This window comes from Gekko japonicus, unplaced genomic scaffold (genome assembly GCF_001447785.1).
Source record: "Gekko japonicus isolate JY-2015 unplaced genomic scaffold, Gekko_japonicus_V1.1 scaffold1440, whole genome shotgun sequence".
Lineage (NCBI taxonomy): Eukaryota > Metazoa > Chordata > Lepidosauria > Squamata > Gekkonidae > Gekko > Gekko japonicus.
This window is the reverse complement of record NW_015169819.1, coordinates 106,643-119,860: the sequence shown is the minus strand read 5'-3', so window position 1 is coordinate 119,860 and position 13,218 is coordinate 106,643. Positions and strand designations below refer to the sequence as shown.

The 13,218-nt window shown below is 45.1% G+C and overlaps 1 protein-coding gene across 1 annotated transcript in view; it reads left to right on the top strand.

Annotated features, from left to right (window-relative positions):
• The window catches only part of LOC107115476 (zinc transporter ZIP11-like), a 49,383-nt gene extending 37,651 nt beyond the window's left edge, over positions 1-11,732 (top strand). Inside the window, exons 4-5 of the mRNA XM_015417195.1 lie at positions 10,981-11,139; positions 11,550-11,732. Of these exons, the coding sequence (XP_015272681.1) occupies positions 10,981-11,139; positions 11,550-11,732 (342 nt within the window). The remainder of the gene's footprint in view (positions 1-10,980; positions 11,140-11,549) is intronic.
• The last annotated feature ends 1,486 nt before the right edge of the window (positions 11,733-13,218 follow it).

Genomic DNA, 13,218 nt, shown 5'->3' with positions numbered 1-13,218 from the left:
TAAGGGAAAGAGAGAGAAAAAACAGAAAACTTCATGGTAGGGTTTTCTGCCACATAGTTGCTTAATTGTTTGTTTTACTAAAAAGTGGTATAGCTTTTTTCTGCCCTGTGTTCCAAATGTGTGGTAAAGGTTGAGATCTTTATTATGTAGAAAGCTCCCCCCCCCTTCCCATGAGGTTCACTGATTATGTTGTTAATGTATAGTGAGTGAAAGGGTTCGGGAAATCATTCCTTTGAGTGTTAGCTTCTTATCATAGAATTTTCTTTTCCTTCCTTCCTTTTTCTCCATGACTTTTAGATTTCACAATGTCTAATGTTGTCTGTACTCGGAAAGTTTTTATTGCGAAGTATTTTTAGTCCATGGTTTTCATTTATGTATTGGTATTTTTTCTTTATTGAGAAATGGTACTCTGATTTATTTAGAATTTTTTATGCTGCCTCTCCAGATCTGCTTGGGGGCTCACAATAATAATAAAACAAAACCAGAGACAGTAAAAGCAATAAAAACCATACTAATAAAACAATTCAAGTCAATAAAATAAACTGCTGAAAACAGCAATCAAGGCCTTAACGAGACATAAAACAGAGTGGTCTAGAATTACATTGATAACACTGTACTCAGGCTAGGATCATAAAACATCTAAATATCTATTTAGTTGTTTACTTTATTTTTATAATGCTTTTGTCCACAATGGGGACCCAAAGCAGCTTATATCATTTTCCTCTCTATTTTATTATCACAACAACCCTGTGATGTAGGTTAGGCTGAGAGTGGTACTGGCCCAAGGTCACCTAGTAAGCTTTCAGAGTGGGGGTTTAAGCTTGGGTCTCCCAAATCGTGGTCTGAAACTACACTACACTATCTGTAAAAAAAAAGAAAAAAAGAAACTCGTTAATTAAAATCCTGGGTAAAGAGAAATATCCTAGTTCCTAACGGGGAGTGAAATTGGTTCCAGGTAAGCCTCAAGAAGGAGGGCATTCCAAAAGTGAGGTGCCAGGACTGAAAAAGCCTTGTCTCTGGTCGCTACTCACTTCACCTTTGCAGGCAGGGACACAGATAGCAGGACCTGAGATGAGGGTCTTAAATGGCTGGCAGGAGAACATGGGAGGAGGCGGTTTTTCAAGTACTCTGTCTCCAAGCCTTTTAGGGCCCTGTAGGTAAGAACCAGTATGTGGATTGTTTTAATTATTCAAAGTAATGGCTTTTTAAAACTCTTATATCCAACAATCTAGGTATGTAATTAAAGAATGCCTGTAGGGACAGGTAGAATTAACTGAACCAGACAGCAAGTAAAGGTGGTACAGCAGCAGCCTCTGAATGGTTGTCTACAGTGCAGCACTTTATTGCACACAGAAGAAGCAAGCAGCGTCCCCATTTGCTTTGCAGTTCACCCAGTCTTTGTTAAGATACTGAAAGTTTCCTTTTAAGATCACGAATACTTTTGATGGTTACGTAAGAAGCAAGCAGCGTCCCCATTTGCTTTGCGGTTCACCCAGTCTTTGTTAAGATTACTTTTGATGGTTACGTCTGTGCAAAGCAGCAGCGAAGTGTGGCCTCTATAACTATAGAATGCATTGGAGAAATCAATGCATTCAACTATTTACGCAGCACTCCAAAGCAAAAAAAGGATAATATATGCCATCTCATTTCTTTTTTTTTTCCCCAGCAGAAGGAGGAGTGCCTAGGCAAAAGCCAGCCAAATTTAGAAACAGTCATTTGAAAGCTGTTGAGTGTATATAGTGGAGGTCAGACTTGTCCTACATTTGCAGCCAAATGTGGTGGTAATGAGGTGACAGAGGTCCAATGTCATTGAATGGACAGTACTGCTTCACACTAAAGGAAAGGGATAGTACTTTAAAATAATTTTTCCTCACAATAATAATTCCCTATTAGTGGAAAACTAGCACAACATGCAAAGCTGTGCTAGAATCTTTCACCCTAATGTGCTGAATTTTAATTTGCTAAGTGTTCACATGAGTCCCCCCATGCAGTCTGAAAAAAGTATAGCTACTTGTACCACCTTATTCTGTTGCATGTATGGACCAGGCTTTAGAAGGTTAATTGTAGCAAAAACAGCCTTAGTGGCAGGTGAGGACAGAACATTGACCATGGAGGGTGGGTTTTATTCAGTATTCTTCAAAGTGGGGCTGCTAAAAGGCTGTATATGAACTATGAACCACAATGTATCACAGGTTTCCTGGACAGCTGGTAACACAGACGATAAGAGACTCTGTAAACCTAATTACCATGTAATGAAAACAAAAGCAAAGTAACCTGCAGTTAATTACAACTTCACATTCTTATGTGCAGGGGATGAAAATGGAGTGTTACTTGGGTATCTAAAATGTGTAAATGATAGAACACCTGATGATCTAGCCCATTTGTGGAACAAAATATGTGACGGTATCACAGCAGCAGCAGAATTTCTCTTCTGCAGCTGAATTGCTCCCTGGCAGCTGTTGTGTTCTTTTTCCTGATGAGCAAGAATTCATAGGCTTCAAAATTCTGTAATTGGATAAAATATTTATGAAGGCACACCAATTAATTATAACCAGGTTGTCACTTGAAGTCTTTCTGAATGAATGATTTCTCCCACTAAAAGTCACTGTGGTACTGTAGGGATTTGGGAGATGCAGAAAAGGCCTTTTAAAAGACGAATCCAACAGAAACATTGATCGTCATAGCAAAGGTTTACCTGAACTCTGCTAGTCTAGCTATGCTAACTCATGCTTCTCTAACCTCCCTCTGGTCTAGCTATGCTGACCCATGCTCCCATAACCCTCACATCACAGTAACATGCTGTATATGGGGATGCCCTTGGCCCTGAGCATTTCAGGTTGTGAATGCTTTTTAACTGGGTGGCACTCACACCAATTTTACAACAGCTGTACTGGCTGCTCGTATGTTTGTAGATGCAATTCTAGGTGTTGGGATTAATCTATAAAGCCCCTCATGATCTAGGGCACACTTGCTTGAAGGAACACCTCTCAGTTTATAGGTCTACCCTCCCATCCTCTCCCGTAAGATCATCAGACTTTTCTGTGGTAGAATCCACTCTTTGGAACAGTTTTCCGAGAGGGGGTTGAGTTTCTAGCTAAGCTTTCAAAGCTGTGGATGGCCACCTTATTTCAGAAAGCTATTAGCTGATTTGAGCTCTTCTGGTTCCATTTTGTGGTTGTGTGGCAAGTGTTTGTTTTGGGTAGAATTAAGTTGATTGCTGTGATTAATCTCTGGTTAGTATTTGGGCAATGATTCTAGTTTATTGATTGTAACTTAGTTATTATCATTTTTATGGTAGCATTTTATATTTTTGGAATGAGCTGCCCTTGAGCAAAGGTAGAGGTAGGAGAACTAGTGTAATACAGAGTGTTGGCCAAAGACCTGGGTGACGCAGTTTGAAATCCCCATACAACCATGAGGTCATTGGCTGGTCTAGGATCTGTGTGGCTCAGACTAGCCTACCTCACAAAGGAGAGGGAGAACTGTGTGCACCGTTCTTAGGGAAGGAAGGCTGAAAATGCGATAGATTTTAAAAGTATATTTTCCTCAGCACCTAAGCTTTGAGGAAGTTTTCTAGCATAAGATATCAAGTGGGCATTCTTGGGTAAAAGCAGTTACCCGGGCAGAGCTCTTTTTGTAGCAGGAACTCCTTTACATATTAGGCGACACACCCCTAATGTAGCCAATCCTCCAAGAGCTTACAGTAGCCCCTGTAAAAAGAGCTCTGTAAGCTCTTGGAGGATTGGCTACATTAGGGGCGTGCCACCTAATATGCAAAAGAGTTCCTGCTACAAAAAGAGCCCTGCGCTGCATCCCTTCTCCAGTTCCAGAATTAGTTTGTTTATATCTCTCTTAGTATGTGTGGCGTCAGTGCTGACAAATCACACATTCCCCACTCTTCCACATGCAGCTGCTGGTGTGACCTTGGGTCAGTCATAAGTTCTTTCAGAGCTATTCTCTCGATGTCAGTTCTCGAGAGAGCTCTCTCAGCCCCACCTACCTCACAGGGTGTCTGTTGTGGGTAGGGGAAGGGAAAGGGATGGTAAGCCACTCTGAGACTCCTTTGGGTAGTGAAGGGTGGGGTATAAATCTAATCTCCTCCTCCTTCATATTTAATTTAAATATTTTTTAAAATAGAGGGGCTGCAGGAGGTGAACAGGAGCAAGTAGCCAGGCCTAGTTGTCATGCCAGTCAGGTGTCATCAAGTCACCCAGAGGGCATTGCCAGGCTTTGGGTAGCCAACCTCCAGGTGGAGCCTGAAGATCATCTGGCATCACAAGTGAACTCCAGGCAACAGATCTCTCTCCCCCCGGGAGGAGATAACTGCTTTGGAGGGTGTCATTCTATTCAGCTATGGCCCCGGTCACACGGGAGGTTTAGGGCCGGAAGAGGGACGGATCGGAGGCGCAGCAAACGAGCGCGATCCCACCGCAACATCTGGGAAGCGTTGCACACCCGTCCCCGATCCGGCCCTTCAGGCCGAAAATCCGTAGTTAAAAGAAACCACCTACAGAGGTGGACTTACCAGAAAGGCCGCATCAAGCGCGGCTGTGGGAATGCCGGCGCGTCCTTCTGCCAGTGCATCCAAGGCTCCTGGCCGAACTGTGCATGCACACACGTGCGCAGCCGGCTGTCTCAGTCTCCGGTCGGTGGCTTCCTCCCCGGCATCTAATCGTGCCGGGGAGCAACGGCGTGGCGGCTCAGGGGATCTATGTGATCCCGCCGCTGCGTGTTTCTTTTGGTGTGGCTCTGAATAGCCGCACTTTGCCCGTGTTTTTTTCTGCCGTGTGGCAGGGACCTGAGTCATTCTATTCAGCTGAGGCCTCTCCCTCCCCAAACTCTCCACAAAATCTCCAGGAATTTCCCAACTTGGAACTGGCAACCCCAAGAGTTTTCTCTCAAAGGCCAAAATAGACCTGGAAAGGGCCTCCTCCCCGCACCTTTTACTGACAGAACCAAGCTTGGTTGCTTAGCAACAGCCACTGAAGCGAAAGTGAGCCTAGCAGGAGGAGGAGGTGGCACATCTTCATCAGGAGAGACAGCCATTTTGGCAGTTTATTCTGTCAGGGAATAGTGGCCAGGCTGGCAGTGTGCAGGTGAGTGGACCCAGCCCCCAGCCAATGGCACATGAGTACTCTTGAGTGGCGGTTGATGGGCCAGTGGCTCATGGAGCGCACAGCACAGCCAATGAGAGAGCTGGAAAGTGCCAATATGTTAGACTTTTATATATATCAGACTAGGAGTAAGGCCCATTGTGGGAAGAAATACAACAAACTCTAGAAGGAAGCTCCAGGTGTGTATCCCGACTGTGGATGGTGGGGCGGCAGAGGGAAGGGGAAAATAGAGGGAGGCAAGCCATGTTTATTTCCTTCTGCTTAGCTATAAGGCAGGGCTGTCTCAAGTCATTTTGCTGCCCCAAGTGGGTAGTACGGAAGGACAGCCTCATGGTAAAAGGTAAGGCTCCATCCACCCCTGACTTATGTTGATATGGGGTTATGCAGTGGCAGCTAAGGTAGAAAAGCACCTCCTCCTATGCTATGTCTTCTGGGTTCCAAGGGACTGGAAAGTGGTTCCATAGCCAGTTACAGGATTGCCAACTCTTGGTTGGGAAATGTCTGTAGATTTGAGGGATAGAGCCTGGGCAGGGCAGGGTTTGGGGTGCAGAGGGACCTCAGCAAAGTATAATGCCATAGAGTCCATTGCCCAAAGCAGCCATTTTCTCCAGGAGAACTGATCTTAGAGATCTCCAGGTGCTGCCTGTGCAATAGAGTCCACTGCCCAAAGCAGCCATTGTAATAGTTGGGAAATTTTCTGTAGGGGAAATGATGTGCTGTGGCTGGGGAACACGGTGATTTCTGGGAGATCTCCAGTTCCTACAGGGAGACTGGCAACTCCACTGACCGTTTAAGGGAAGATTGGGATATGTATTTTGGCAACTCGTGACCCTTTAAGGGAAAATTGGGATATGTATTTTACCTCAGGACACATTCAGTGACTTGCAACAGCAAACTGTTTAGAATGTTAGAGGCAAAGGCCAATCAGGCCACATATGTAAATGACCTCTGTGTTCCGACTGGCTATTGCGGGGAGAGGAACAGCAAACTGTTTAGAATATTGGAGGTGAGACTCAGGCAACGCAGTGAGTAGATAGGGACAGCTTCTGAGTGACAGGTCAGGGAGTTAAAGGCTGTGGGAGTGTGTGGAACGATCAGAAAAGAGTCACACCAAAAGAGAATTATATATAAGGAGAGATGAGCACGCCCTATTTTTCCCATCAGAGGCTGAGGCAGTCTTAAAGGAAGCAAAATCCTGATGAAAACCAAAGGGAGTAAAAGTAAAATTGCTCTTACCCTGTAACAAAAAAATGTCTTTGGTTACTAAAAAGACTTATAGATGTCGTATGCATAAGCTTTTGTGGGCTAAGTGGGCTGTTGTCTATGAAAGTGTCTGTCGCAGTTAAACTGTTAGCCCTGATGAGCCACAGCAGTCTCTCTGTGATTCAGAACCCAAAAGAAGGTCATGAGCAATGTTCCCTCTAAGCTGTGGAGTCTTGTAAGCAAAAATTCTACTTTGTGAACGACTGGCATTAAAGTTGTGAGCGAGCGATTGGGCTCCTGCATTAATTAGTTTGCTCTGGAGCCCTCCTTCCTGAGCGGAGGCAAAAATGTGTGAGCCGGAGGATAAAAACCTGTGAGCTAGCTCACTCTAACTCAGCTTGAGGGAACACTGGTCATGAGCAGTGTTCCCTTTAAGCTGAGTTAGTGTGAGCTAGCTCATTTTTTTTCAGCCTCCAGCTCAGACATTTTTGTCTTAGCTCAAGAAGGATGGCTCCAGAGCAAACTAATTTATGCAGTAGCCAAATCACCTGCTCACAACTTTAATGCTCATAACTCACAAAGTAGAATTTTTGCTCTCAGGACTCCACAGCTTAGAGGGAGCATTGGCCATGAGCCTCTGAAAGGGGTCATAGACCAGCCTTCTCTAATGGTGGCTTCTGCCCTTTGCATCCTTCTGTTTCTCTCCAGTTTGGTGTAGTGGTTAAGAGCGGTGGACTCTAATCTGGAGTACCAGGTTTGATTCTCCACTCCTCTACATGCAGTCAGCTGGGTGACCTTGGAGCAGTTCTCTCAGAGCTCTCTCAGCTCCACCTACCTCACAGGGTGTCTGTTATGGGGAGAGGAAGGGAAGGAGATTGTAAGCCGCTCTGAGACGCCAACTGAGGTATAAATCCAATCTCTTCTTCTTCCTTCTACTCCTTGCCAACTTCTCATATTCTTGTCTCCCTCTCCCTCTTTGCAACAGTAATGGGGGGGGGGAGCCATCTGGCTTGTAACTTAATGGTTGTAGCTGAAAGAAAGGGCGGGGTGTGGGTAGAGAGTGTAGGGGAAAACTTTTAAGCCTGCCATGGAAAATCCAGGAGAGGACAGAAACAGGCAAGTTGTCTTGGTGCTGTCCTCTACCTGCTGTGACTGATGTACTGCACCAAGCCCCTTGCTGCCAGCCTCTTCACTGTCATGTGCCATCTTTGCATATCTCCTCAACCCAGTGCTCCGAAAGTGTGCCTCCTCAGACTCCAGCTCTGGCCCAGGTGGCAGAGGAGGAGTAGGAGTTGAACTTCCACTTGCTTGGGATTTATAGTGGAGGGCAGCTGCAGCCTTTGTATGATGTTTGTTGGCTTCTCAAAAACATCTGGTTGGTCACTATAGAAAATGGAATGGAAGGTCATAACCTGCCTAGGGCACCGATAAACCTTGTGCCAGCTCTGGATGGGTCACCATATGAAGTAAATTTGGACTTGTGGGTTACCATACCAAAAAAGGTTGGGAACGAACCACTGCATCAGATAAATCCAGCTGCCCCTCAGACATTTCTCTCCTCTTCTCCCTCCCCCGCCCCTTATCCTGCTCTGTATTGGAAAATGGAGTTGGCACCCTTTGGTTTCTTTTTCAGCTCCAACCGCCTTTACAGCAAGTTTGTGTTTTTTTTGAGGGGGTGGGTGGGAGGCTCCTGCTCTGCTCAGGGAAAACTCTTCATCCTCTTCAGAGGCTCTATGCTGTGAGTCACTGATAAGGTAATTAAGGCAGCAGTTGGGCTACGTGAACAAAACTGGGTCGGCTGCCAGCGGATTCATGCAGGATCCTACACTGAAATGGCCTCATTACATTGCACCCCCATACCGCATGAAGTTGTATTTCTAGAAGCTCTAGATTGCCTGGGCCACCAAATCCCCTCGGAAAAGCCTATTTTCATAAGGTATCACTGGTTAAAAAGCGAGCCTCACAGACTATATGACACAAAATCTGTGCTGAATCTGAAGTGATGCTGTGTTTTGTATGTTGATTTTACAGTAAGACAGAGAAAGGGTGTCTTGGGAATTTTGGGAATAGGGTGTTTTGTTGCTTTTTAAGATGGTACATTTTCTAACAGTGAGAAGGAGAATACAGTCAAAACCTCAGTGCAAACGGTGTTATTCAGAAAATATGGCATTGAACAGGGATTTAGGATAGCTGGGTTTGCTTTTACAGTACCTTTCTATTACCTGCATTTGGTCCCCCCCCCCCAAGGTTCAGCTGTGTCGCTAGTTCGGACAAGGTTGAAATTCTGCAAGTAAAGCTCTAGGCTGAGTGAAGAGCATTTCGATCTGTGGTTATCCATATGTCAAATAATGAGAAACCAACTCCATGTGGTTCAAGCTTCTGAAGCTTGATACAGGGGAAAACATCTCCTCTCCAGTAGTTTGGCTGCAGATTGGGGAGGGATTGAGCTTTGCTTCTGAACCCACAAAACATTGTTCTTGTGCATTAAAGTAAAATCTTGTGGTTGAGCAAACATAAATGGGGGGGGGGGTACGGGACACAGATTTCTATCCAGAATTTTTTTCATTCAGTACCTAGGGTCCCAGTAGAGAACTGCAAAATGGAGAAACTCTTTACAAAGACAGAGTCCATGTACAGCTAGTATTGTGAGTAATCAGTCTTTGAGAGACCAGGGCTCAAATCCCCACTTGGCCATGAAGCTCACTGAGTGACTTATAGTGCAGTTCTGTGCAGAGTTAGTCCAATCTAAACCCATTCATTTCAGTGGGCTTCAACTGAAGTAACTCAACATAGAATTGCACTGTTAACATCCAGTCACTGTTGTTCAGCCAAAGCTGCTTTACAGGGCTGGTGTACAGCTAAAATTTTAGGATGGGGAAGATACCAAGTGGGCTGCCCTAAGCTTCTTGAAAGGAAAGTGGGGTAAAAATAACTACTAAATTAAGATTGGATTCTCCAGTATGGTCATACAGAGCTTGGTATTAACTGGTTCTGTGTTCCTGTGATGGACTGAACTTTTAAAATCCCAGAAGTTCTGTGTAAACAGGTAATGGACTGTGAAGGGTTAATTCCTCACAGAGCCAGAGAGCCTTGCGTGATAGGCTGCTCCAAGGAATTTGATTGGTCAGCATCAGTTGAACAGAGAAACTTGAGAGCTGAATGCTGAGAAGAGGGAAGTCTGAATTCAGCCCTGACCGAGAAGAGTCTAATACTGACAGAGAAGAGTTTAGTACTGACAAGGTTTGTGCTTAGCCCTAACTGAGAGCAGTTTAACACAGATGGAGTACTGGGAAGGTTGACCCAAGGAGTGAGTAGTTAGGTGAAGACTCCCATTCAGGCCAAGAAAATGGAATAGATCATCTTCTATTGAGAGAAGAATTTCCCTACTCAGTTAAAACAGGGAGATGGCTCTGAAGAGTGGAGAGATTCGTGGTCTGGTGTGTTTAGAAACTGACTTTTAAATCCTGAGGAGTCAGTTAAAACTCAAGAAAAGTACTGGTGTTCATTTAAGGAGTTTGGGTACTGGACAGAGTATCCCTGCCTTCTGGAAACCAAAAGAGTCAAATACATTGAAGTAAGTATACTGAAGTGTTTAGGAAACACTGAAACAAAAGCCTCTCATTTTAAAGATTCTAAGTCACTATGAAAAGCTTAAGAAACTCTCAATTGCGTGAAACATATGAACTATAGTCTGTGCCTATATTGATTTACCTCAGAAATGTTACCCCTGACTTCACCTGGCTTTCCCCCTCTATGTTGAATAAAATATTTTGTTATTTTTGAACTTTAAAAAAGTCTCGAGTACCATTTCAGTGTTTTAAGTTAAAGGGGAATCTCGACCCTTGCCTCTGAGGGATAGAAGTGGGCGAGGTTGTCATAGGCTGATTTCGCACTAGAGCTGCCTCGATGTTGCGCCGCCATTTGCCCCGATACTATTGGTCAATTTCATACCCGAAGCTGCGGGGCTGCATTTGACCCGCGGCTTCGCCCAATTTCCTCCACAGTTTCATGATCCTCAAAAAACAGGATCACAAAACTGCGAGGGAAATTAGGCGAAGCTGCGAGTCAAAATGCAGCCCCACAGCTTCGGGTGTGAAATTGACTAATAGTATCGGGGCAAACGGTGGTGCAACATCAAGGCAGCTCTAGTGCGAAATCAGCCCCAGTTTCTGTGTCTTTTCTACAGAGGTTAAGGTTCTTGGCTCATTGTCTCTGTCTGTCTGTCTGTTAGGGCTGTTATCTGGCTCATGAGCAACTGGTCATTACCTTTATAGCCAGACGACTGTGCATTGTGCCCTTTATACTGTCCCAGTGCTAATGAGTAATGGGAAGTGGAAGTGGGAGGGTAGGCATCAGGGAGATACTTTAAGGAAATGTAAGAATGTTAATGTTTTAAGCACGTTTGTATTTTGAGCAAAAATTAATATCGTTTATTGGGTTTGCATGTGTCCTTTATAAAGTTTGCCTCTCCGGTACCAGGCATTTCATTTTATGGCACGCATGGCCTGGCCCAACAAGGTGACATTTATGTCAGATCCAGCCCTTATATCAAATGTGTGCGACACCTCTGCTCTAATCATGACACCATACTGTCTCTCTTTAACAGTCGAGGGCCACCACATTGCAACTGAAGTGGCATTAACTCTTCATCTGTTTTGTTTAGGTCATGCTGGCTGCTTCTTACTGGTCCCTTCTTGCACCTGCCATCGAATTGGCTGAAGACTCTGGGAAGTTTGGGGCCTTTGCATTCTTCCCTGTAGTAGCTGGCTTCACTTTGGGAGCGGCATTTGTATACTTTGCAGACTTTCTTCTCCCTTGGCTGGTAAGTAGACCTCACAGTCTTGAATCTTCATGGCCAGGGCGAATCATTTTTTACTTTCATTGTGTGTCCTGGTAATGCTTTTGTTTTGTACCCAGTGAACAAATGTGCAGTGCAAGGTACAGGCTCCTTCCTTCTTGCAAACCCAGCTCCTTAATTTGGGGGCAGGAGGTAGTGGCAGTGCCTTCTTAATGACTCCTCTGATTTCCAAATCAGGATGTAATTTTTTTTAAAAACAACACACCTTATATTATTAAACAGTATATGGCAACCATGCAACTCTTCCATATTCTGAAGCAGATCTATCCAGTAGCAGATGTCCAGGAGCTTCAGGAAGAATAAATGAAGGAAGCCAGATATCAGAAGGATTTTTTTGGTCCCTCAAGTTGAGGTCTTCCTTGTTTATATTTCAGATTGGATCACTGCTTGCTCTTAATGGTACTGGCTGTGTAAAGATCAAACACAGGGTAACAGAGAAGTTGTACCCTGGGAAACTGATGTGCATGAACATCTGTTGTTTCCTTCTCCTCTACAAGTCCATATACATCTTCCAGTGGTCTACTACCTATGTCTTCTCCCCTGGTTCTGAGCTCTAGTGATAGTGTGGCAAGTATGCAGAAATTCTTGGTGGTTGTTCCCCAGGGCATAGACAAGCAGGCAGGAACTTTCCCCCCACATCTCTTCCATTCCCTGCTGTCTGACAAGAGGACAAAAGAGTAGCATGACATCATGTGGTTAAAGAGGCAGAAGAAGGCAGTCTTCTGTCTTTTCCATTGACTACTGAAGGACTTTTATTGGCCTGTAGTTTTGTCAGTGAGGTTTGTGAAGAGTTGAAGGGGTGAAGTTCTTTGAAGCTGCACAACGAGGGACGGGGTTCGGGAGGCATATTTGGGGACCGGGAAGACCATGGTCGGAAACCCCTGCCAGGCAGGAAGGGACGCGCTCGGGCGAGAGACCGAGGAATCTTACCCGTCAATATGGGTGCTACCGCGGGAGGTGCCGGGCGGGTAGATACTTCCCCGCAACTTGAGGCTCCAGGAGTCAGCGGAGACGGGAACACTAAGGGTGAAACGCTGAGAGTGGGAACACACGTGGGACGAGGGGAGCAGATTGGGGAACGAGGCTGATGGGGAGCACGTGGGGAAGGGTGATGAATGTAACTCTGCAATAAAAGAAAGAAACAGAAACACCGGGGAGGAATCTGGCAAATCGTGGCGACCCAGAGAGAGAAGGTGTGCGAGAGACGATTTTGCTGGGGAACGGTAGCTGACGTGTGGCGCAAACACCCAGCACGTTCCATTTCTGAGGTGTCTGTTTCTGAGTCCGTAAGAGTCTCACCACGGCTACGGGACATTTAGAGCCAGGGGGTGACTTCAAACGCGACAGGTGTCAAGAGGTAAGAAAAGGCCTTCTTGTTTGGGTTAGTGTAGTGTCTAGGATGAAGCTTGCATATGGGTTGCGAGAATTTGTATTGCAGTAGTCTGAGAAAGTAGCTGACAAAGGAATGGCTAGGGCATATCCACGAGAGCCCAGGGAAGTACCTGATCCTGTAGCCCTTCTGAAGTGTAGGGTTATGCCTTCCCCAAGTGTAGGACGGCGGGGGGCGCCCCGGGGGGGGGGGGGGAAATGTAAAACCAAGCAGCTAGCTGGAAACCTTTTGAGGAAGCATTGATTCAAAGAGCCTACCAGAACAGGAGAGTAACTTGACCGAGCGCTGCCTGTGGTTAAAGCAGCTACAACTATCTTTGCAGGGAAGCTCAGGTAGAAAAGGTCTCTATTATTAGAAAATAGAGTCATTCTTGTATGGTGTATTGTCCTAGGCTGCCTGACCTGCCGCACTGAGTTTTCTCCTTATGAAAAGCAGACTTCTGACAGTACAGATGAAACCTTGATTGGCTTATGCAGAAAGTTACCTGGCAGGGGAATATAAAACACAGTTTTCATATTACTGGTATAAGCTTTTGTAAAATTCAGAGAATATGAGTTAATTAATTTTAAAAGTATGTAAGGTTGCTGCAAACAAAAATAAACGGTATTAAATACAAGCAATTACCCTTGATTGGCTTGTATACCAATGTATAC